General features: G+C 46.6%; 1 protein-coding gene across 1 annotated transcript; it reads right to left on the bottom strand.

Annotated features, from left to right (window-relative positions):
* Nucleotides 1-3,485: 3,485 nt before the first annotated feature.
* On the bottom strand, nucleotides 3,486-25,918 carry T265_04701 (hypothetical protein; the record flags this gene model as incomplete). Its single annotated transcript, XM_009169505.1, has 7 exons — nucleotides 3,486-4,434; nucleotides 4,545-4,689; nucleotides 7,480-7,617; nucleotides 12,869-13,165; nucleotides 15,495-15,818; nucleotides 18,732-18,881; nucleotides 25,527-25,918. The coding sequence occupies 7 exons, from the start codon at nucleotides 25,894-25,896 to the stop codon at nucleotides 4,311-4,313; spliced, it is 1,548 nt and encodes a 515-aa protein (XP_009167769.1).
* Nucleotides 25,919-26,693: the final 775 nt, after the last annotated feature.

The following is a 26,693-nucleotide window of genomic DNA, read 5'->3' as shown; positions in this document are numbered from 1 at the left end:
GCCAGAAGACAGCTTGTAAAAATCTATCGTCTCGAGGGCTGAAAGTGACATCTAAGACTGGGTTCTTCCAGTCGTAAAACGGATTGGGGACGGAAACACAGTGATGTTCGAGGAGAAAATATAGTTCTTCTGCGATTTCATAAACCCAGCGGTTCATTAAGTCACGGATTGACAAAATACATCTCAGAAACTCTTGAGCACCACAAGGTTCCACATTCACCCAAGACCAATCGCGGTCAAGCGATAATCGTATGGCGCTTCAGCTATGGGCTGCGCATTAGAAGTACCTTGGTGGGAATATACACTCATTTGCAAACTAATTTGCTTCCTCGAGAGACTCACCTGGAACCCAGCTGAATCTCTCGTTTGGGATGTTCTCAGGCAACTGAATGTGCTGCACCAGGCCGCCTCATATTTCAGTCGCTACGATATTCGAGATATCGCGACACATTTATCTCTTTGTAATGTAGTACTCACAAGTTTTCTGAAATCCATCGACAGCCCAGGACCGGTTTCGCCCTTTTTGGGGCTCATCAGGTAGGTGCAGTTACCTGAAAACATCACAAACAAGAGATTCAGCTGGGTTCCAGGTGAGTCTCTCGAGAAACCAAATTAGTTTGCAAATGAGTATATATTCGCTAATTTTGTGCAATTTGGTTTCAAGTAGAATATAAAGTTGACGGAAACCCGGGGACTACGCCTACCTGATGAGCCTCCAGAAGGGCGAAACGGGTCGTGGGCTGTCGACGGATCTTCAGCAACCTTATGAGTAGTACATTACAAAGATACCTTGGTGGAAATTAATACATTTTCGGTATTCCTCGAACTAGAATAGGATCACTATGCATAAATAGTGACGAACTAGCCAGATCGTTGGGGCCGAATCATTTTTTGGCTCAAAAGATGGCTGTTATTTACGCATGGAAGACGATAAATCGACACAGGGGTGTTATATGCTACCCAGTTGACCAACCTTCATCTAATTTCCCCAGAATTCCCACCCAGCCTGAAAGATCGCAGGAGTCGATGCGGCGTTCATCATTCAAGTATTTCATACTCTGCTGCCAAGTCAGGTTTTGCTGTATGAGACGAACACATGCATATAAGCTCATTACAACTTTTGAGCATGCAAGAAGCCATGTGATCAAACCAGTGTAGCTCACCCCTTTACACAATGAGTATCATCTTCCAAAAACCAAATTAGGCAATCCAGATCCAATATTCCAGACCGTCTAGCGATGACTATATGCGTACATACTGGTCATAGGAACCTCGTCTCAATACCTCAGAGCGAGCAATACTGCCGTGTACATTGTAACACTGACAAACGAACGAAAGTAACGCCAGCACGATCACCGTCATCAGTATGGACAATAAAACATCGATATCTGACTGATACTTCGTGGCCGTAAAATCACAATTCATTTGGAAGCCTTATCGCGGAAAGGGAATTGGTATTAGCTGACTACAATCATTCTGAGGTACATACGCCTCCAGACACTCAATCAATCTCGATAGAAATTGACAGTGAAAATGTCACTGACATCGATTAGCAGCAATATCTTGTAACGTTCTCATCTGTGAACAGGATAATCATGCGGATCCTATCGTGGAATCCGAGTCGCACCAAGGCTTGACAGTTTTTTTTTCACAGCCCAAAAACAGTGCTTCGAAGTGCACTGGTTCTAGCTACCACAGTTTCCTTCAAAAATGAGAGCCACGCGTTGGAGACGATGACGTAATTCGTCCGTTGTCCAGTACGACAGGAAGTGTGAGCTACGCAGTGGAGGCAAAAGCTTTCATGCAAGATCTCCATTGGCCGCCTGGCATATTTCTATCCGTCAGGGTCGTGGTCTCCATCCGGCGTTTACCAACGCGACTGAGTTGACTGGTGAGGGCTTTGCTGTCAAGTCGTGAACTGACCGGCTATTGACCACCTCCGTCTGATGCAAGGCTGGGCGAAGAGGGCACCACGAGGCAAACGGTGCCTTGGCACACAAAGCATATAGCCTAACCAGCACGCGTGACCAGCTGATCAATCGAGGGAGCTTTTCCGAAAACCGCCTGATCTAAGGTTCCCATCAAACTTTCACAAGGCTTCGGAAGCATTGATCCAATGACCTTGCACACTCAGCGGTCCTCTCTGATCCATATATCAGGCTAGATCGGACTGTGGCATTGCACGCTCTACCCTTGGCAGTCTGTCCCAGTTTGGAAAGTGATTTCTTCATAAACCAATCCACCGGGACTTATGCAACTTTCCAGGCTAAGTAATTTACCTACCAAACCCATCAGTCCACCTGCAAACATAAGCTTTGGGTTTGATTCCACCCAAGAATGCAATAACACTTTACAAGTTCAAAATGCGTACCGAACCATGCAACAGAATTATTTGGATTACTTGACATCGGTGTAATAGACGTCCATGAGCAAAAGCCCCTAAAGTGTTTCGTCCATTAGAGGAGGCACATAAGGAGACAAGAATTCAGAGGGGACACCCTTCACCACTAGGTCAAACGTTGACTTGCATGTACCACCTTGTATTAGGCACGAAGAACAAAATTGTTTTCGGCATGCACAAAACATGACCAAACCACCGCAGCTTTCCACACTCGGCAAATTTTTCGACTCAAGTCCCTACGGCACAACCGAACACTCGCCTTCTAATTGTCTCGTTGTAAATTCGCCGGCACCGCTTACACGAACTGACGAACTGGTTGAAGACCTGAAGATATCTCAGTTCGGCTACTCGTAGATGCCACCTATCACAGAAGTAAGTCAGTACTATGTGTACCGAAGCCAGTTAAAGTCGCCCTGGTTCATGAGTACATTCACTTTCCACTTTAACGGCTCTTGTGCTATGACTCAGGTGAACAGATTGGCTGTGACTGGGATGGCTCTAGTTAGAGCGCGAATTTACCGACCGGAAGGTCCGTGGTTCGAACCCGACTTCCCTTTGGGCAACCTAGCAGTATCCCAGCCCTCATGCTTTCTTCTGGTAGCATGGCAGTTCGGCGCCAAAAGGGTGCTACACCTAAAGGAGATCGGCTCATCACATCGAATAGTTGGTAGTTGGATCCCACCAGCCACGTGGTGGCACCGTACACATTGTGACTGAGGTACACGCCAAACCGTGAGCCGAGATGGTTAGCTAGAATGTCTCCATCGCCATCCAGACTGGATGTGTGTGTGTGTAAGAGAACGCTTCGGGAGCGTTTCGAATCTGAGGTTGTCAGAGGAAGATTGAGGTTTCCAGCGTGATGCAGAGATGAGGCAACCTTATCACCAATGGGCGTTTTCACATGGATCGGTACACATTCACGGCAGCAGTGTAAAAGGGATGACCTCGATTTCGAGGTCAACAGAGTCAGCCGTGGTTGGATCTTCTCAATGTCATGTCAGCTAGACTCCCCCTATAAACACACAGTATTTCACATGGGGTAACCCATCCAAATAGTACTGAAGAGTGGCAAAAAAGGTGTACATTTCATCCAAGTCTTGAAAGTGACGAACTGTTTTGACTGACGTTCGCAAAACAGCACGAACGGGAGAACAGTAGCGGTAGTTACAGTAGCATTGAAGTTTTCAATAACAGCGCTCCCCATAAACGAATCGGAGATTGCGTAGAATATAAAGTAAAGAAATCACCAATGATCAATCATTACTGGATGGACGTCACCTGCAAATGGTGTGGTTGTGTGTGTGTGCGCTGTGTGCAAATTTACATAAGTAAACGACCACGGGAGAGATAAATAATAACAAATAAAATCGAAATGGCAAGATGAGGTGAAGTAGATCGCAACGAGAGACAGCAAGAAAACCCAGAGAGAGGGGACGGACAAATTGGAGAGAAGGAGTTGGACATAGTCTTTCTGTACAAGTCGGCCATATAAGTATCATCAAAGCGCACTTGGTCTGTTCGTCACAAGTGGCCATCATCGTCATCTGGCTAAGTGGCGCTCAGACAGTGGTTAAAAACATAAAAAAGGAAAAAAATAATCTGATGCTCATTCACACGAGGCTTGCATTTTGTCGATGGAACGTACGTAACAAACAAGTTCCGCCTGGAACGGAATAATTGTAGTACATTACCACAAATCGTGATTAAATGCAGCAAGGTAAATTGCCTGGGGAAGAAAAACAAAAAATGACAGTGAGGAGATCACCCTGTACATGCACATTCAAATTAGAAATGGCAGCTCCAAACGCGTGCATCATAGAGTGAAAATTCGGAGAAACAAAAGAGATGGCGCAATTCGGGAAGGCGATCGATTGAATTCCAGTTGAAAGAGTTCATACGGTGGGCACACTCAGCTAACAGAAGTGCATGGGATAGACGGAGAACCCAACTGACGAAGGACACAGTCCAACCATTTGAGTGGTCCATTTAGATGGATCTCAACCCAACAGGGCGTGCTGGTGATAGTCTGGCGACTGGAAAAGGGATGGACATTGTTCAGATTTGCGACATTCGTTTTGACTACTGCGAATATACGAGTAGTTAGAAATTACACTAAATATATAAGGACTGCAGCGTTGCTTACCGATATTCAGCTCCCCAACCTTTAACAAAGCTGATACGGATTGCGCACATGTGGGTTAGCGCGAAAACCGCTTCGTACCCTCTGGAAATGCACTCAACCAACTGATTTGCAAACGTCCGGCTGTCGAATAACTTCAAATTACACTCTGAAAACCAAACCAGGAATGAATATTAGTGAAGGAGGCTCATCTAGCGGCTCCTTTATATGACACGTAAACGTTAGTGAAACGATGTATGAAGCGAACCGAACACGAGTACTCACCAGTCGGGATACCTGCTCAAAATTATTCCGCTGCATACGCATACTAATTTCAACTAATTAAAACCAAGTAGTATTCCCGATGATGCTCAGGAGTAGCCAAAATTGCACTAAACTTGGAGGTACATTGTCTGGAGGGGAACAGTTTGGGCTCAAGCAGGAGATCAGGTTGATGGAAACTCGGGGAGTACGCATACTTGATGAGCCAAAAAAGGAGCGCAACCGAGGCCTTGAGCTATCGAGGAGCTTTCAGCAACCTTATGGTTAATGTGTCCCACCTAAAATACGCAGTGCTCTCCTACACTATCAAGACTGACCAGAATCGCGTTCCTCCTGGAAGCGTACTATCTTCTGCGGTTGGGAGCAAGAGCTCCCAGCCACATAAGTTTGAGATTTTGCGCACAAATTCGGTAAGCAACCAACTGTACCAATAAGATAACAGTAAGGTTTCAGAGACGCTGGGTGAAAAACTGGTCGATTTATTGCTGGGAAACGCTTCAATTTTGACACAAAAGCTTCGTCAGCTCAAGTGAGTAAACAACCAGGTTGAGTGAAAACAGCAGGGTGTTATTGTGGTAATCTCCTGAGATTATAATGGTACCTGGAAAACAGACAGACAACGAGGAAAATAACTTGGTGCTCAAAGCATAGATCAGGGCTGAAACTGTCTCGTGATGCATGCGCTCGATGCTTGTTGAACAAGGTGGCACATCAATGGATCAAGATGTGTTTTTTGGAAAACGGAACGCTTTCGGCGTGGGGTATCAAGTAGTCTAGTGGTTTTTGTCTTCATGACAGACTGCTCTTTGCTTTCCATCTATGCAACTGTCTTGTTGCACACGAATTTGTTAAGGTAACCAATGAATTATACTCAAAAGGATCTGCTCCTGTTCTAACACCCATCTACTCCTTATGACACTAGTATGTGCTTTGGTGCATGTGAATGCACTCTAAACTGTGTTTAAAAGCCCAATTCTGAGGTCTGGGTGAGTCCCGTGTCCAACAGTGTAGTACTTTGAAAGGTATTCAGCAGCACTTCATGTTGGGTTACGTGCACTTCTTACTCAGTCATGCACTACATTTGGTCTCAAAAACCGAGGCCACAGACGGGTGTCTCGTCGATCAGTAGACTCTGTTAGGCGAAGGTGTATGGGATAGGCACCATTAAACTTCATCCAAGGAATTGGCTTTCGTGTTGTGACAGGTTCGGTGACCACACAAGCACGTCATTCGCAAGTGAATCGAGTAATACTGAGTCCATCACTTGTGAATACAAAACACCTATGTTTCCTTCCAACCAACCAGCAGAAATGAATCTCCTAAAACCTGTAGTATATCGTTCAGCAGTAGCACCCTTTCGGTGCCATGCCACCCGAAGGTTGCATGAGGGCTGGAATATTGCCAGGTTGCCCAAGCCTAGACAGGAGGAAGTCGAGAGACAGGGGTCGGGTTCGAACCACGGACCTTCCGGTCAGTAAATTCGCGCTCTAACCACTTGGACCATCTCGCCCCAAACCTGCAATCCGCCTTCTTCAATCGTGATATGGATATTGCGGCAACAAAGTACTACTGTTCAAAATTTTTCAAAAGTAAGAGACAGTCCCGTAAATTTACTAGGGAGAAATGCAACGCTCAACAAATAACGTCTCTATACGTAGGGGCATCCGTTTTCAGAAGAGCACGCGCTCAACCGCTGTGTGCGGGACAAGAACTACGGATAAGTATGAACAATAAACTGTCGGCTGGATATCTTCCAACTTATCCGATAACACGAAAGTTTGCACAATCACATGCTGTGGTACGTGTGGTGCAATGATCACGGCGTTGGTTCAATCAACGATCGCAATACAGTGTCACAAGTGCTGTCAATCCACCAAGAACCGTGCGAGCAAATAGAAGATTCTTCAGGTATTCAGAGTGATGACTAAGCCAACCCATCCAGAATGACTAGTTCCCTTTCATGGAAAATTCGATCATTACCAATGAGTATCCACTTGTAGTAAGGGGAATACCTAAGCTCATTTATCGGTCTGAACCTTCCAAGCTAACGTTTCGTCAAAAGAACCACCAAGCTATTGAACGCCATTAAATCAGGTGAAAAATACATGTGCGTCGTATTTAAAGTATATCAGGGGACAATATCTTGGAAATTCCGACGCATTCTAGATGCGATATTGGCAACCGGCATTCGGCAGCTGCTGAATCACGATTGGTTGTTTGGTCCACGCTTTCGGCCAATCAGAGCTCGCCTTGATACTGGACCGGCAAGCACTCCGGTCTTCTGTCCAATCGCGAGCGGGTTGGGCTTTTTGACCGCAGCAGCGTCTAACTGTGACTGGCGAAGCGGTTTTGAGGCGGCAGTCCGCTGAACATCCATATACATTACTTTCACTGTGCAGAGAGGTACAAGTTCAGAGCTCTTTATCAAACACCAAATCGCTTCTGTAGACCCCCAAGAGATGCGTGCCGCTTCGTTGGAAAACTAGCACTCCCTGTCTGCTGGTAGCGTGGTTCCTTGAAATAAGCATGCTACTCTATGGCGTTCTAAACTAGACTATACTAGATAACGGCGCGCTTCAGCACGCTATACTACACTATTCTAGACCACCTACCTAGCTCAGTGGAAACAAGCCGATGATTAGCAAACAATAGCAAACGAAAAGAGGAATAGACTCACTTGGAGGGACCTTCACTACAGTGGCCGGATGCCAGTTGTGGTAGTGATTGCAGCTGGGGGACTGGACGAAAATTGCGGCGTCGCTCAGACATTCCAAATATACTTCGTTACCAACGTGATGCAGACGAAGACCACGGCCTGAAAGCGGCAGCATGAGATGGGATGCATGAAAAAGCTGAGCTGTTTGGCAACGAGTCACGATAATACTTCCTAAGAGAGACCCCGAGCAGTGAAGAGAGTACATTTGCGCCCTTGTGATGGCTTTCCTCTAGAAGGAAGGAGAGGCATACCGGGACTCTCCAGCAGAGGATTACCAAAGTCTGCCCGTAGTGGTCTGAACGGTGACTGGTTCAAGCGGAATGGAATGATGTAGTGTACACTCAAGTCCGTCAAATGTACCACCCCATGGTCTGTGAGAATCTGGGACTTGGGCGATATGTGTACTTGATTTGTATGAGTTATTTGTCTATGACTGCATGGACGCGCATACTACTGGTAGAACATGTGAGTAGTAACTGGTTGGAGCAGATTATTGAGCCGTCCCTGAAGTGTTTTTTCATCAGTGTTAGGCATTCAGAAAATGTTTGAGAGAACTCAGAAGGACACTTGGAGATGTTGACTTAAAAAAGCATTGCAGATGAGTCTTTTCCTTTCGTCATCGCCATGCCATCAGAAGTCACTCACAAAAGAAGTGGTTCTGATTGTACTCACTGTGACACAGCTGCAACACCATATGGTCTCTGTACTGAGAAACAATGACAGTGTGGTCTAGGCAACAGTTGTGATGGGGAAACGGACACAGTTGAAGTGATGAGCTGATCTCCAGCCAAAACTAGCCCCGTGAGAATGATATTATGGTGAACAAGGATTAGCGATCTAGTTAGTACTGATTATAACACCGACCAGTTCGGATAGCGAACGCGCAAATCGGTGTGCCGAATACACCGGACATGCAGGTACCAGACAACAGCCACCCAGACCAACAAAAACTGGAAAGCTATCGGCCCGAAACACACACAACTGTATTCAAAACCCGAAATGTGTTGTAAAAAAGCCATTGATCGTCATTTTTGGTTTGTAATCAGTCATCGACGTTCAGAACTTGGACACTGGTCATAGGTCTGTTGCCGTTCGGTAGACAGCAACGAAAAACCCAGTTACACATGTCGCCTGATTAGTCATTTAGTCTGTTAGGGTTGCACATTCGACAGCCGGCATCTCTTAGGGAACGTAAACGATCTGGATCGTTAACTTCCGACCGATTTGGTTGTGTGCCGCTCCTAGGCGATAGACAGGCAGGCTAACACAGCCAAATGCTGACGAGAATTTTCTACAGGAACACCGACCTCTTTGAAAGTGCTATTCGTACGCACCCGTCAACCCATTGACAGGTCAAGTAAACTAATGATGCAAGATGCAACACCTCACCGGTTCGTTAGGTAAGTGAAAGAGAACGAAGAGTCGTTGATAGCCAGACGAACTGGAACTGTTCCGTATCATGGCAATAGCATTAAGTTCCCATCATTCGGTCGGGACAGTCGGTCGTACTGACAAAGTACAGGTTTGAAGTTGACTGAACGAAAGCAGACTGCCCGGTGGAGTGTAATTGGATAAAGCTTCCAAAATACCATTAGCTCCTATAGAATTCAAGCTCCCACTAGAATGATTTGAAATGTTCTCCTAGGGTGGACTGTGCTTTACAGGAAGTTACGAGTTTTTTTTAAGATGAATTACAACAGCAATGGAGAATCACAGATGTAACGCGACAGCCTAAGTGAAACGTAAACATTCATAGCCGGAAAGAATCCGCAGAAGCAAGACAGAAACTGACACACATCGCGCTGGATGTGCTTCTTAATTGTAAACTGAGTTTCTCTCAGTTTGCATCCATAATCTGGATCGCTCTGACTAGCGCCGATAAGCGGTTGTTCTACTGGCCCCATTGTTCTGTCTGCTGGAAACACATCTATCATTCTAGACCTATAGTTGAGTTTTTCCCTGGAAACGGGTCTCCTATGGCGTTCTACAAAAAAAGAAAGATGTCAAGAACAGTCAGACACTGATGAGCCTCAACAGACTCAAGCAGGACTTCCGTTCGGCACCAGTTGACTTGGAGAGAGCTCAGCAGTTAAGGCGCGAACTTACTGACCGGAAGCTCCATGGTTCAAATCTAACCCCGACCTCCCATTCATTCCTGACATTAGCGAAATACACTCATTTTCAAACTAACTTGGCTTTGCGAGAGACTCACCTGGAACCCAACTGAATCAATCTTTTGTGATGTTTTCAGTAGTGCATTACGAATATACATTCCTGACATTATTTCAGCCATCGTGCCCCCTTCGGGTGACATGGCGCGGGTTGTGGCTGAGTGATTATTTTTACTACTACCGAGAGTATTATTATTACCGATGAGAATAGATTGGAAGAGTAGTGAGAAGCCTATCCAGAAGACTAGAGCCTTGGTAATCGCTTGTATCTTACAAAAGGCCGGGGACAAGCATTAGCAAATAGGTACAAAAACGGACGAAACTAGTGTATGACTATGACGGTGAAGACATAAGGCAGAAGCTCCCCTACGTCCCTAAAAAACTAGAACCTCATGGTGGTATTAGTAGAGGCCGTATCTCCATGGGAATCTCTTATTGTGCAGTTCAACGGGTTACTGTTAGATTCAAGGGCACAGTACTTCTCAGGGGGCGGCGAATTCGAGAGCGAAATTCCCATGAAAAGCCATCTGGTAAGATCGTCACGTGCACATTTTGACAGAATCGGGTATGTTATGCAATCACGTGTCGAAGAATGCGAATCCAGACAATAGAAGACGGGGATGGGGTTTTGCAAAAGCCATATACTTCAAGGGTAAGTAGTAAAGACAACTCAAATTAGGGAGCCAACTTGAGAACTGTTGGTTGGTTCACTGAAGAAAAGTGCGTCTGAGACTTCGGGTGGAACAATGACGGAACAATGAAGAGTTAGATGGTGTCGGGTTGCCTGCCAAGTTCTACACGGCAGTATTAGAAACGTAGTGAGCGAGTTCGGCAAACTTGCGGGCCCAGGTCAACGTGGCTTTAGGCTTATTATGGCTTGTCACAACGGCGGCGCACATGCCCCTCGAACATGGTTGTCCATTTTGCAGCGATTCGAACGAAAATGAGTGGTTTTAATCTGAATATTCCCTCATCGGAAGACACAGTCGAAAAGGTCGCAACACCATAGCAGGTCTTTCTGCCGTTTACTAAAATTCTGTGACCACGCAAAGTTCACGTTATTTCAGTGTGAAGTGGTGATAGCGCATCGAAAAAAGACATTACAATACGGACTCACACCCGTGCCGTCCTGGATGCGCTCTAAGGCCTTGTGGACCGCGTACGTCTGCAGAAGTAGTGAGGGAAATTGCTGTTGTATCCTAGCAGCATGTAGTCACTTCACCTCAGTGCAGTGATTCATTTACATTGAGGTGCCGACTGATCCCCAGGCTAAAAAACAATGCTTTGGAACCCCGTACATTGCTTGCTTTAGATCGACAACAAAGAGGCTTGCTAGATATTTCGTGAGAAGTTGGGTGTCAATTCTTACAAAGTGTATACACGTTGTAGGTAGTCGCGGGATGTGAATTCGCGTTCATACCACTCAGTCCCCTTCTGTCCTGGCGCAATTAATCTGGTGAGTCCGTACCAGGCTAGTCAACTGATCGATACAACCAGATTTATTGGATCGTCCTTCAAGGGGTCAGACAAAACAATCGAACCGCTCAACATGCTTGCCTGTTTACACCTTCAGATGTGTCCAGTATTCCAGTAGACTTTCCTCGTGAGATGACCGGAGTTCGAAGGTACGGCCAGGGGTCAGACAAAACAATCGAACCGCTCAACATGCTTGCCTGTTTACACCTTCAGATGTGTCCAGTATTCCAGTAGACTTTCCTCGTGAGATGACCGGAGTTCGAACCCCGGTACGGCCAAGGGTATGTACTCGAAACTCGAGTCCAGGTCTTCCGCTCTTTATGTCATGACAACAGGGGGACTGTCCCAACATGAGTGATATGAACTCAAGTGTATGGCTTTTATTCCATCCCAGAGTCAAGATAACCAGACTCAGAAGACGGCAGATTCGAATAGCAAACCTCCCGACGTTCAACCAATCGTTGACACACAGGCAGCAGACACAACGTCTACACTGGACGACGATGACAGACAAAAGTGAGGTGGCAGATCGATACGAGACAATCAGCTGACCAGCCGGACGCGTCGCATAGTTCGCTCATCAAAATTCCACTGTGTCTGTTCGAGACAAACAACATTTGCAGATAGTGAATCGACAGCAGTGAGCTCAGTCGACTTTGCACAGATGCATACAAAAGCAAAGGCAAACAGAACAGAACACAATAGGTGTGTCGGTACTGTTTAACTGACGGCGCAACTATGGCTGATAACCGCCTCAAGTCACTTCTATAGAAAACGGGGATGTTGCTGTGGATGGATATTTGACTAATCGAACTGTTGCGAGATTTACGAGCAAGACAGGGCGAGCTACTCTACGTCTCTTCGGCCGTCAAATTTGGGAATAATGCGCTTCCACGTGACCACACGCCTCAGAATGGGTAAATACAGAATGTCTGTCTACAGACGTGAGAGTATTTTAGGGAACTACGAATGAGAAAAACAAGTTTTCAACTCCTGTTTATTCAAACCCCACTGATTGTCATAAAACTTCACATACGTTTCCGCGCCACTGAATCTTCATACCCAAGGGTACAGGGGCAGTACGAACGCTGTACAACATCTGACCTCCGAAGAACGATTCTATTTGCGTTCTTGGTTGGCTAAAAGACCAAGAGACAAGAGGTGCATGCGCGGCTGAAGACCTCCGGCTACTTTCAACTGTCTTGAAATGAGGCATTCGAGTATGAACGAATCGCCGAGATCCCCAGGGGTGTCCTTTCATTCACTCTAAGTGTATTTAGACTTCGTATTCCAAGATCTACTTGTTAGCAATAGTGGTTGGTAACGCAAAAATAAGAAACTACGAAGCGCACGCAGCGGTGAAATTCCATCATGCAAGGTCGAACATTCAACCTGAAACGATGTAAGTGTACAGTAAGGCTCATTCCAGAGTTCGCACTCTGCCAATCTGACCACGTCACAGTCGTTAGCGATCGAAAATCAGAGATCAAACACGCTTTAGAGAAACGAGTCAAAGGTTCAAGTTGCTCACTGGTTGTCACCAGGGTTCATTCACGATTATTCACCTCTCATATAACCAATCCACAAAAAACACCGAGAGATTTAAAAGGAAAGTCATGAAATCCTAGAGGATTCCATCACATATTCTGATGGAAAATAAATTGACCCCGACAATGCCCCAAAACACGAATGAAGGTACTCACCAATATGCCTCCGAGTGCTTTCCACTTGTGGCGGGCGGTTCACGTGACTAAGGCTTCCTAAGCTGAATCGGTCGGCCCGATAGCATGGTTCCGTGAACCCATCTATAGTGAGGGTGAGACGGCCCGCGTGGAATGCGTCACCCACGCGCGTGTTCAGTTCATAGTAGAACACCGTACACCAGTATTTTAGGTCGGAGAAAGTGACCATGTTTAGGAGAGGATTGCTCAGTGCACTCACTTCTAGGTCGGTAGAGGATCGGGTTTGCTTATCGGAGCTTTTGTCCGATGAGCTGGGATCTGTGGAATGAAGGTTATGGTGGATACCGTGGGACAATTAGTAGGAAGTAACAGGGAAGACCTGAAAAAAGAGAAACGGACACGAAAGGCAATTCACTCAAACCAGTCCGACACATGCATCTAGAGTCGTCACAACATGATCCAAACTTTTGATCCGACGATGCGAAAACAGAGCTTCTCCATCAATGTTCAGTTGAATAACACCAATTCTATGCTGAAACGGGTTCAAGTTATTTCTATCCAGCAGCCTCATGCGGGGTCGTTAGTGCGACCGTATTACAGGAAAAACATTTTACACATTGTAGTAACGGTATTTTCCTCAGCTTAGTTCTCGGTCTGAGCCTCCCAAGCTAGCGTTCACGTCAAAACAACCACCAAAAGGGCACAAGGTCCATTAATGCCCAAAAGGAAGTCAGGAACAGTCGTACAGCGCTTCGTATATATAGCGTAAGCGGTTATAACTTTCTGGAATTTCTGGCGCATTCTGGATCCGCCATTGGCAACCGGCATTTGGCCAGTACTGGATCATGATTGGCTGTTGGGTTCAGGTTCTCGACCAATGAGATCTCGTCTTGATGCCGGACCGACAAGCGTCCCGAATCTTTGACCAGTCTCGTGCGGGCTAGGCTTATCGGCCGTAGCCGCGCCTGAAGATGTGCGGCAAAGCGGGATCCGTGTGGATTCCTGCCTAAAACACATGTTGTGGCCTGTAGTCGGGCCTAGACGCCAACCCAGAAGTTAACCGTCCATTCAGTCTGTCTCGGTCACCAGGAGAGGTTATTAGCTCATTGCCGCCACGAATGCCAATATGGCATGATGTTACCGCCGGTTACCGTGGTTCGAGCAGAACGTGGTACGACGCAGTCCGTTGTACTGACAACTACACTTTCAATGTTACACTGCTGGCCTAGCACACACTCTGAGATCGTACGATTGAGCGACTCAACATGAAGTCCGCTTCATGCTCACCTGGCACAACACAACTCTAAGCCCGATTAGGTTAACTCGTTGGAAAGGTGAAATCTGTCAGTTCACAATGACATCCACAAAAAATCCGAACTTTTTCGAGGTTATCGAGAAACATGGATCAACTAAGCGATCGTTCGCCTACGAGAGAGAGATTTGTAACCTATTAAACTAGTAACCAGCAGGTTCCGGGTTGGAGATTCTCTGGAGTTTCGTTAGATGTGCACCGCTGAGGATTCCCAGTAAGGGTGAAATAGAGTTTTTCGGTTTTTCAGCATAGATTACCTGCACTTACAGGACGAAATCTCCACTAAACTTTGTCTGGGATGAGATGGCCAAAGTGCTTAGAGCGCGAGTTTCCTGACCGGATGTTCCGTGGTTTGAACCCGACCTCTGCCTCTCGACTTCCCCCGTCTAGGCTTGGGCGACCTGGCAGTATGTCAGCCCTCGTGAAACCGTCGGGTAGCATGGTAGTTGGGCACCGAAAGGATGCTACAGCTGAACGATATATAAAACTTTTCCTACTTTGGAGGGGATGCATGGAGAATAACCCATTACCAACCTTACAGAGTAAACATGGAGGGGCAGAGCTCTACCTGGTTCACAGCGTACTTCAGTAACAATACAAGCTGGAGATAAAATGCTTCAACTGTCACTGTTATTACTGTAAACAACATACCCTTCTAAAACAAATAATTCGCTTCTAAATCGATAGAAAATGTACTACCCTTGTGTTCCAATATACACGAAAAGTGGTTGGAGTGCAAGATGCGCATCCAAGACCCCAAAACGAAAGCCAAAGAACAGGACGTAACTGTTTTCGACAAACAAGCTCATTCGCAAATCAATTTGGTTTTCACGGGAGACTGAATCTCTTGTTTATGATATTCTTCAACTGAATGTGATGCACAAAGGTCGCCTGGTGTTTCAGTTGGTAAGATATTTGAGATATCGCAATATATTTGCATAAAGGAAACTACTCGCAATTGTTGCTGAAAACTCTTTGATAGGCCACGACTGGCTTCGCCCTTTCTTGGAGCTCATTAGGTAGGTGCAGTTCCCAACTTTTCGCCAACCGAATACTCCACTTGAACTCAAATCAACCTCTTGTTTATGATTTTTTAAGCAACTGGGGCCACGTACAACCACGAATTGCACATATACTACTTGATGAGCCTCAAGGGCGGAAGCGGTCGTGGGCTGTTTCCAGCTACCTTGTGAGTAGTTTCCCTTAAATTGTAACTGTCTTAGGAAAGCTCCAGTGAACTGGAACGGCTTGTACGGTAATTCATAAGGCGACAAGAATAGGTATTCATAAGGCATAGATCACCATGAAATAAGTTTACCTAGAGAGTGGACTGACCTGAAACATCGGATATTCGTCGGTCTGAGTCACTGGTCCTCGATCCATCGTGTGTACCACCACCACGGGAACGTCGACGAGCAGTAGACCGTTCGGTAAGCGAGAACGGAGCATTCATGCTGCGTTCCGCAGAGGCCTTGGCCAGAGCTGCAGCGGCCAAAGCAGCCTGAGTTGCCGAACTGGCCGGATAAGCGTTACTGGTACTACTGCTGCCGCCACTGTTAAGGTTAGTGGATTTGGACTCCCGTTGTTGGAGTCGATGTTCGCCGCCCGAAGGCTCCAAGCGTTTACTGTGGCCGTTGGCGTAGACTTCAACAGAGCGACCTGTGTGTGTGTGTGTGTGGTGAAGGCAAACCGGTAACCAAGTGTAACTCATCATTACAACAAACATCAACTGCAGTCTAACACAGTGGCACCGAGGTCTAACTGAATACCCTTTGGTAACCAGTTAACTGAAAGACGTACCGTCTGAGAAAGAGGGCATAAAATTGGCCAAGTTTAAATAAACGGTCAAAACTTTGAGAAGAAACCAGTCCGAAAAGAATCTATATCCTGCAAAAAGTAAATAGTGAGCTGCACATGCCAACATGCTTTGTGCAGCTCTGGTCAGCTCTTGCCTTCTGTGAGGGATTATACTGAAATTTTCTGTGGACACTGACCGCCCATGATATCCAATTTCCTCTTCTCATTAACAAGACTGAGGTTCCTTAGTTAAGCCACCAAGAAGAATAAAGCATCTTTTACATCCGGATGAAATCCGCTTATTGACTGGCGACATGCACGGTGTAGCGGTTCGAAATCGAACCCCCGTTTCCCTGATCTGTCCTATACACAATTTGCGAGCCGTAACGATGAAAATACAGAAAGTAAGCTCACATGCAACAGTCTGAAGCCTCAAAGAGTGATGAAACCCGTCCCTAAAACAAACTTTGGTATCAGAACTCAATAAAAAACCGCGCCTGGTGGTATACTCATCAACGAAGTTTTCACTTGTAAATACCACTTGACACAACATGGGTTACTGACCTCAACTCAGTGGTCGATTCGCAAAAGTACTGATAAAAAGGTTCGTCGTCTGAAAGTAGCCCTGGCACTCCGAGGGCTCTTGTCTACACCCATGCAAACCTCGCAATATCTCAGCCCTCACACTCTCTTCAGCGGCAATTCGTCGAAGAGGCGTCACCGCTGAGTGGAGCAGTGTGAAACAACTCAGTGTTGAAGCGTAAACCTACGGACTAGGACATCCGTGATTTGACCCTGGCTTTTCGATGGTCCCTGCATTGTCTTGAACAACTGGGCAATGCCTCAAACCCGGTGGTTGAATGGTTTCACCAAAGAAGGCGTCATAGTTCAACGGTTATTAATTACTTATCTGTAATTAGTTGTATTTACCCAAGTTCCAACCTAAACCGACCTGTGGCATCTTTGTTTTCCGTGCTGTTGGGAGGGGATTCGAACCTAAAAACCCTGAAACAAAATAGCAATCGATTCTGCTACGAATGGTTTCGAAAAAAACGCATTGTCGACAGTTGAAAAGAAGGTTTGCAATGTTCTAGCACAACGAACCGATGCATTGGGAATTCGCTTCAGCGACAAGAGCCTGTCGGTGGAGTAGATGTCAAGCCTTAGAAAGTTGCGCTGGCATGTGTGCGGTAACGGGGGGGGGGGGGAACCTGCTTTTTTTATTGTAATAGTCTAACTAAAACCCTCCAAACAACCCTCATATACGCGCACACAGATTATTGGTCTTACATGCGCCGTCATGTGACAACGGTCGTCCGAGTAGGCGCACGTTTCGCATGTCTCATGTCGGATTTTAGAGACAGCCACAGAGCGCAGTTTTGAGCCACAACAAACACAGACGACAACAACAACAACATCAGAGTGAACAAATTGTTGGACAACCGGGTGATAAGTTGATTCAAATACGTGCGATCAGTACAGACGAAGATCCGAGGGTAGCCACCAGCCATACGTCTGTCGGTAAGAAAACTGTTAATCGGCTGTTTGTTTGTAGCTGTTGTTGTCTGAAATTATTGTCGCTCAGTCAGAATTTTAATTGAGCGCATTCGGCAGACCAAGTTACGTAATTCCACCAGTCACGACATAGTATACTGAGGGTTGAATTACTAGTTGTGTTATCGTCTCGAACCAAGATTGGTGGAAAATGGACCGCGTTAAGTGAAGAGTTCCCGACCAAAAGTCCGTGATCCTAAACCCGAATCGTTTTTTCCCGATTGCTCCTACTCAAGCTAAGATAGCTTGGCTTTGTGCTTCTGACAGGTTGCATAGCAACTACGCATTGAAAAGCTTAGCAGTTCAGGGAGATTAGGGCACACCTTCATGTAGCCAATAGGACGCAGATACCTCATCATTGCAAATAGTTTAACATTTGACAGCGGAGTTCCAATTGCGCATTTAGACTGCCTCGCTCTGATCATGGATCATTTGGCTAAATATACGTGACCTCAGAAACCTTAGTATTTCGGTTTCTCAGCTTCGTTAACTCACAATCAAGCCTATCAAAAGAGAATATTAAAAAAAGTCATCCAAATATCTCCTAGAACAGATCATTGTGATAATCCTCGGCTAGGTATGTGAGCTGAACCAAGAGAGGTCGCGTGTGTGGATCTGAGTTCGAAGTTCTCGATCTTGCTTTCTGAAGAGTTGGTGGACATTGTGTGTGTGTGTGTGTGTGTGTGTGTGTGTGTTTAGTTGAACAAAGAGACGGCGAGAATGGAATGTACAATCCGGTCCAGATTGTGCATAATTGGAAATGACCAAGAAGAACGACGTTCAAAGATATATCGACGGAGCGCGCACGTGTGTGTGCGTGCGTCTAAACACTTTCGACAGACAGGGCGAGTGAACGAGAAAAAATGGCCGCACGGCCCACCGTCTATATTTGACGGAAGCATTGTTTACTAAGTGTTAGTTGAGGGTGACGGTGGTGGTACTGCTGGTAAGGTGAAATCCAGAACAGGTCTTCGCAGTTCCATGCACCAGGGTCGATAAAGTAGGTAATTTCTCTGACAGATAATTTGCGAGCTACAAAAGCTGACGATGATAGGTACAAAATACATCTATACTGATTAGAAAGTGCTGCTCATCAAAACAACGTGGCTTTGGGGTGAGGTGAGGCGCTTTTGAAAGCAACTGATAAATGGAAAAAAAAGTCGACGAGTGCTACAGACTCAGCACGAGGTTTTGTAATGATATTACGGCAAAACAACTTACCACAAGCCTCAAGTTTGACAGTGTTACATGGTTCTATTCCATTAGAACCCATGGAAACCGAGGACCGATGCTGGTGTGTCTGTTGCGGATCTTGTGAATTGGGAGTGTGATGGTGGAGAAGGGAGGCAGGATGAATTGTTTGATAAAAACCTGCAGGGGAACCGAGAGCAGCGGAAGAAAACGGTTCAGTTAGGGTGTGGATCTTCGAAAACTACTCCACATATTCGACCGCCGCTGGCCATAGTAGAACAATGATCTCCAACTTAAAATCTCGCTCCGTTATTCGATTCTCCTTCAGGCACATTCCTTAATCGCTTGGCAACCAACGCGATAGCTGTTTGCCTTGCTTACTGATATTGGCAGTGTTCCTACCACGCAAATTCCCTTAACAGCCTCGTTCAGAAGTAATATGAGAACACCAGCTGTGTTGTTATTGAATAGATATGTCAGTATGATTGGGAACTGCATTGTCAACCAGGTGGTAGTGAAACGTTCTAGACCATGGGGTCAAGCAGTGTTATGCATGGTAGCCTCTTTACGTCGGCCTCTTGAATGAAATCTACTAACACAAGCTTTCGATTGGTTTATGGGAACATTTACGTGGCATGATTGAGTGACTCCAGTCTAATCACCAACGTGGCAATCTGTTCTGGTTTTGATCGCATGTGACTTCAAACATCCTATGTCTCCCGTGTTTTGAGTTGGACACGAAGACCAGCTATAACCCGAAAATAATTTCCCCACAAGGTGCAATCTAAGCGGGGGATACGAAACATTGTGACAGAGGCTGAAATTAGTATAATGCGTGGAGCTACCGTGAAAAACGGCAGGCAATACACTGCGCACATTGCACCCTATCCGCCTGCAAATGAGTGGCCTCAGATTTTCATGTGAGAGGTTGATTCAATATAATTCAATGATGATTACCCTAGGGCAGAAGGAAAATTACCCCCGTGAAAGTAATTGATATGATCCATACTTTGCTTCCTTCAAAGACCTCCCAACAACGGACACCCATGGACATAGTCTGAAGCGAGTGCACAGACATGCCAATCGTCAGTTTCCTTCTAACCTCGAACTAATAAATCCATTAGATGCAAGCCTCAGTATCACGTGACCATCAGTATTTTTTAGTCCTAAGACATACATCAACCCAAACGTCGTCACTATGCAAAGAGCGGCAACCAAAGTACGAATTCTTGTGAGCAAGTTGACCGTAGGAACCACATGTGAGAGAATGCGGAGCTCACGTACTATGTCTGATGAAAACCCAAAAGCGTACACGCTGAATAATGATCGCAATAACAGGTGTTAACACCCATTCAGAGTTCCGTTGCCGTACAACTCGAAGGAATTACAATGGCTGGGATATTGCGCCAGGTTGTCCAAGCCTAACCGAGATGCCGGACCTACCGGTCAGTAAGTTCGCGCCTTAGTCGCTGGGCTAGTAGGCTGTATTACGTACTTTCACGAACTTGTTTCCCTATATGTAACCAACTACCATCTAAAAATAAATTCAATGTGTTAACCAGCTAGCCCCTGAAATGTGCTGTTTCTAATGCTGCTTTCGCATTTCCGTTGATATATCGTACTTGCGTAGTGAACACTATGGTAACCTTCTAGTGAGGAAGTTAGGTTAGTTGCATTCCCACTAAGATGGGAGGTGGATCATACCACATGCACACACACACACACACACACATCGAACTGGTGACGGGCTTGGTCGCAGTCATGGACATCTTACTCGATCTTGGCAAAATATGTTCAGTTTTAGCACTCTTTTGAACTGTGTAGAGCTAGTGTATGGAAAAGTGTGGGAACTAAGACGGGCCGTAAAAGAGTATTCGCTTGAAAACAGTCCAACTTTCGCGCGTGCTGTGTGGTGGTCATGTACTATTGCCAATGTTATGCTGTTAGCTGAGCCGGCATGAAAGGTATTTCACGGCGTAACTACCTATGAACATGCAACATCGTACTATTGAAATCCCAGTGCGGTTCCAGCAAGGTGATCATCACAAACAAGAAAAATCGTTCAGCTGTAGCACCCTTTCGGTGCCTAGATGCCATGCCACACGAAGGAGGCACGAGGGCTGGGATACTGCCAGGTCGCCCAAGCCTAGACAGGGAGAGTCGGGAGGCAGGGGTCGGGTTTGAACCACGGACCTTCCGGTCAGTAAATTCGCACTCCAAAAACTTGGGCCATCACAAACAAGACTAAATGATTTACAGTGCAATTCCGTATAGTTTATTTTCGCGTCTGCGAGCATGTGACGGAGTGATTGAGGTTGACAAGATGAAAACGGTGATGAAAGACAGGTAGTGCTTAGATGGTGTTTTTAGACCACCAAACCGTGAAGAAGGGAGTAATTCACTTGAAAGCTTTTCAGCACCATGGTTGAACGGACCTGTTCATTTATTTTCCAACGTAGATATAGTAAAGTGAACACAAAAGCTGAACTGACACTACAGGTGAAGATTGCAGAGAGTAAAAATAATGCTCTAGCACGCACACCTATCATGCGACCACTGCGATTACGTCTCACATGACTGATCTAATGAATCCTTCAATCCATTCTGTGTGATCCATCGGGTGCTACAAAATCACTTCAGATCTGTCTGAAGATGCACCGGAAACCAGTGAAACGGTCGAAATTTGAACATCACCATAACCTGCTACACTTCGCGGGGCGAGGTATTTAGAGCGTGAATTTCACTGACCGGAAGGTCCAACCTCCACCTCTCGACTTCCCGCGGTCTAGGCTTGGGCAAACTGGCAGTATCTCAGCCTCCGTGCTTCCTTCGGGTGGCATGGCAGCTAGGCACCGGAAGGGTGTTACAGCTGAACAATTATTTATTTACTTCCAACACGCATACATCAGTGATTTTCAACTTTACCAACAGAGTGTACTAACTAAGCTTCTCTGTTTCACTCGGGATTTATTGACGTATTCACTTAGCCGATCATAACAATATACTCGAATTCTGCAACAAGGACCAACACTAGTTTGTCATTGAAATCACTATGAGGAGTACGGACATTTCACTGAACTAAAATCAGTGCTACAAGGCGAATCTTGTTTACCCCATACTCCCCGCGCCGCGTTATTCTCCCACCCCCCGGCAACTTGTAGAATGTTTTCATGTTTGTAACACGCTAGCGTGGCACTGTGATTTGACGAATTAAGAAGGTGAGATCGACTTTGTTTGAAGGCCGGTGCTATCGGACAATACGGTACATTGCTAAGTAGGTGCGAACATTCAATTTCCTGATCCCAAATGTGCTGGTGGCCGTTAATCCCTCTCATTGATCTTGCCCCGATCGACTTATCGTAGAATATCTAGGTGCGTCTCCACCAAGCAACCCTCGTTGGTAGCTCCACATTCAAGCTGTATGTGGCAGGATCATGAATCCATCTTCGGTTTCCCACAATCTCATAGCTTTCGTATCACCTGACCATCCACACTCAACGTGTTATTCTCCTGTCCTTTTCCCGAGCCTGTTTGACAATGATTGCTACTTTACTGTTCAGTTGTTAAAGTACTTGTCAACCTGCAGTGGAACCTCGGAGAATGTCTTGGCTGACTTCCTGTAAACAACTATTTCGACGCTGATTTCTTTCCTTCGCCCTCTCCATTGGTCACTTAACAAAGCCACGTCTACCTCACGTACTTAGTCAGACTAATTCAACGAGTGACAAGATACCTGGATGCGTTTCCTCTGCTTAAAATCCATAAAAGAGAAGTCATGCGGAGTTTGTTCATACGTGTTACTGCATACCCAGATGAAAAATTCCCTTTTTTCGTCCCCTTCTAATAGCGATCGGTTGGTATGCATAAACGGCTTTCACGCCAACTCTTCTCACCCGTATACGTTGAATGTCACCGGAGCTACATGTATTCTTATTTATTTATGGTCGACGGAAGATGGTACCGGAAACATGTAAGGTTGGCACAAAGCGCAGGCAGCTTTATCAGACATCAAAAATTGAAGATACACGTGTTCGTCTCTTTTCGTGGTCTGCGTACGAGTTACACGGAAACATGATGAGTGTCGACAGCCTGGCACCAGTCAGACTGCTGACCAGACAGCATCCCCAGCTGACTGTCGGGTTCTACGGCTTCGCCTCAGCCGGCGATAGAATCCACGCGACACGGGTGCGTTCTGATACACACGCCAGTCTGACCTTGACCGTTCGTGTCTCCGCCGCTATACGTAAAATCCAGACATGGATAGCCAGCCAGATCGAAGGCAGACAGGCAAGTGGGGGCGGTTGCAGTTGTCGTGATGACGACACGCACTGAGACCTGGCCGATCGGGCATGCGCATAAACCTGACCGCGAATGAGGACAAGTCGCATGCGCGCGCGCGCGTCTCGTCTGATAGACACCCAGACAGGTAGACAGAGGACGACGTCGCGCGAACACGGGAAAACAGGCGTCTGCACAATGTGAGAACTGCTGGAAGAATCCAAGGCGTACTCCGTTCATCGCAATGATGGAACGTTCGATAGTAGGTAGCCAATCGTCGATGTACTTGCTAGTCGCATGGTCAGCTGTCAAGCGTGGAGGAAAGCCCAGATATGACCATTCTGATCGGGTACTGTATTGTATCACATTGCGACCGCAACAACGCGTGGCGCAGAGACGGGGAAGTGTCTGGTTGGAGGGGCAGACAGGCCCCAGATTCGATCACGTGGTCTGCATCACAGTAACGCGAATCAAGGCATCCAGCCACGCGCACGTGTGTGTGCGTGTGTGAATACATAAACGCACGTAGCTGGCTAACCGGGATATCGCCCATGCTGTGGCAGACGGACTTGGTTGAAACAGACACGAGACGTGGAGAAAAGCGCGTGTGGAGCGGAGGGAGAAAACGAGTTCATCAGACGAGAGCGACAGAAAAGAAGTGTATCGCACATCCATGCAAATTGGTAGGAAGATTAAGGGTCTACAAGGGTGACTGATAGGAGTTTCTCATTTCAACTAGGACATTGATTTGCCCAAACCGTTGATATATCGCAACCAGCGCCATGAATTTCAAAAGATAATTTGATGCCTGTTAACGACCGTTTGTCACTCAACACTGGAAATCAAAAGTAGTTTGAACCGATCCACCTGGCAGTGGAAAACGTTCCCGTAAATTTAGCCCACCAACTTATCCCAACTAATAAGGCAGAAAAACAGGGAATTGTTGACGATTAATCAGGGTAAGCCTTGACAATGATAGCGGTTCGGCTGTGGCGCTCCTTCGGTGCTGTGGGACCGGAAGGAGCTACGAGAGGTGAGAAACACCCAAGACCATAACAGGTTCAAACAAAAAGCCCTCCGAACAGTGATTTCAGGCTTTAACCATTTGAATATCTCGAGCTTTCTTACTCTTTAAGGCATAAGTGCATCCATGCTGTGAGAGCTCCGTATAGCTCAGCAGTTAAGGCGCAACACTGCTTTCCGGAAAGTCCATGGTCCGGACTTCCTAACTGCTCCTGTCTAGGCTTGAGCGACGTAGCAGCACCTCAGCGCACTCGTGCTTCCATCGGGTGGCACGGCAGCTAGGCGCTGAAAGGGACAGTTCACTTAAAGTCCATGGTCCGGACTTCCTAACTGCTCCTGTCTAGGCTTGAGCGACGTAGCAACACCTCAGCGCACTCGTGCTTCCATCGGGTGGCACGGCAGCTAGGCGCTGAAAGGGCATTACAGTTCACTTACTATTGTTTGGGTTATAATGGATCAATCAGGGCTGGCTTCTTACGGTCAACTTGCTCGTTAATTCGTATTGAGGGGAATTGAACTATGATTGGTTCCGCTCGAGTTGACCGTGCTCCCAAACACAGGTGGACCATTAAAACTAGCGGACACAGCCGACTGGTAGTTGAGGCCACGATCGATCGATGCGGTTTACAGGTAAACATTGGCTAACGCAAGCCGACTAGGCTCGCAATCATTATCCGCGGCGAACCGACCATTGACATCCCGCTAACCGATAAAACGAGGTTGGCACTGGCATGAGTGTTCCTCACGAAGGACCTTTATCACGTCGGTATTTGCTTTTTTAGTTGCCTGTCACAAACGGCACTATTCGACCGGGATACAAAGTAAGCGACTGGATATCACAAAGCCATGAAGCAGAAGTCCCACTAACTCTTACAAAGCTTGTGAAAGTTGAGCAGTGTATATCGATAAGGTAACGTTTTCGATGGATATTACAAGCTGTATGACGTCAAGAGTGTAGAGCAAACAAGCCGGGAGCGACCTCCTCCGCAAGAACAGACAACTAGTGCATGGTTACCGTGCAACGCGGAAGAAATACGAAGGCGGAGATACTATCAGGCTGTCTAATCTAAGACGGGGCAATGAAAAAGCCAGGATTAGGCTCGACTGACGGACCCTCCGGTCGCGCCCGTTTAGGGTAACAAAGATGACCAGTGGTTTGGTTTCCGCTTGGTCGGTTGGAATAAGCTGGCGGTGGGAAAATCAACCCCCCGAAAAGTGCGAAACTAGCCAATCGGTTGGCGTACGTAGTGAACTATCAAATCCGTCCGAGTTGTACGAGGGGACGACAATTTCCGTTCGGAAGTTTGGTTTCTACATTTTTAATCGAAAAAGGAGAAACTAACGTACCCGGAAACAGGATGAACTATCAAAGAGGAAACATGTTCCAAATTGAACAGATAAATTGTTTTAAAACCAGAACGCGAAAGCAACATACTCCTAGGATAGCCTGACCAGATTGGACGCTACTGGTTTAAAAAGAGAGAAACAAACGGGTAGAACACGATTTGAAAACCCAACACCCACTTGTATCAGCTTCGGATTTTACAAAGGAATGCATAGGGTCTCGCATCGAGCCAGTAGTACTCGGATCAGGTTTAACCACTTGTTCGGTGGCGGGATCAAGTTCTGAGGTAGTGGTGGGTGTGGTGGTCACCACAGCGGCGGCCGCAGCAACAACAGCGGCAGTCTCTGTGATAGAGTCCAAACACGTAGGTGGGTCACAGTCTGAGAGCAGTTCGGATAATAGAGCACCAGGTTGCGCGTCTAGTGTTCCAGTGAACGATGTGAAAGAGGAATGGGTAGCGATCGGTGAGAGACAAGCGGTAGAATCCACAGTGGTGACTGGGCCAAAAGGAGCCGTCGAATTGGAGTGGTTCTCAGTGACTAACGACATTCTGGCAACATTTGAAAGTAAGCTGTGGAAAAAACGGAGGTATGATGAAAGAATTTAGTAACAATTGTGTGAATAGAAACCACCATCTTCAAGGTGTGTGCACGGGCATGGTTTGTCCCTGTTTGGGAGAACCAGCTCCGAACGTAACGGGACTATGTAGCAGTCAATGGAATAACCGTTTTCGTTGAGACAGATTTCATTGGTTGTTCTTCATTCGTCCTTGACAGATGAGTCGTATTCTTAGTATCACTTTTTGGACCCCCTTGTAAGCGACAGTAACCAATAGATCAACCGATTCGCACGTTCATTGACTTTTTCTGGTTTGGCCAAGCGCACCAGGCTGTCAGTCGGCTATCCACACCGGGGTTCACGGTAATAAGAAGGCATTGAGAAGACTGGTCCACAACAGTCCTCTACCGAACATTTGTTGTAACAGCCTCAAGACTCAGAGAGAATCAGGAGAAGGCGTCGGGGTTGGGTTGGAAGTAGGGACCTTCCGATAAGTAGGGTCGCACCATGACCACCGAACTATCGAGAGCTCGTAACTGTTTTTGTTATAGTTAGGCTCCAGGGACAAGACGACCCAAGTGGCTAGAGCGCGAATTTACTGACCGAAAGGTCCGCGGTTCGAACCCGACCTCTCTCGACTTCCCCTGTTTAGGCTTGGGCAACCTGGCAGTATCTCAGCCCTCGTACAACCTTCTGGTGGCATGGCATCTAGGCACCGAAAGGGTGCTACGGCTGGACGATACGAGGTGCTGTTTGCAACATAAATGAACTGTGGTAGCAAGGCGACT

The sequence above is a fragment of the Opisthorchis viverrini genome, assembly GCF_000715545.1.
Source record: "Opisthorchis viverrini unplaced genomic scaffold opera_v5_81, whole genome shotgun sequence".
Lineage (NCBI taxonomy): Eukaryota > Metazoa > Platyhelminthes > Trematoda > Opisthorchiida > Opisthorchiidae > Opisthorchis > Opisthorchis viverrini.
Note: the sequence above shows the minus strand (reverse complement) of the source record. Positions and strands in the feature narration are given on the sequence as shown.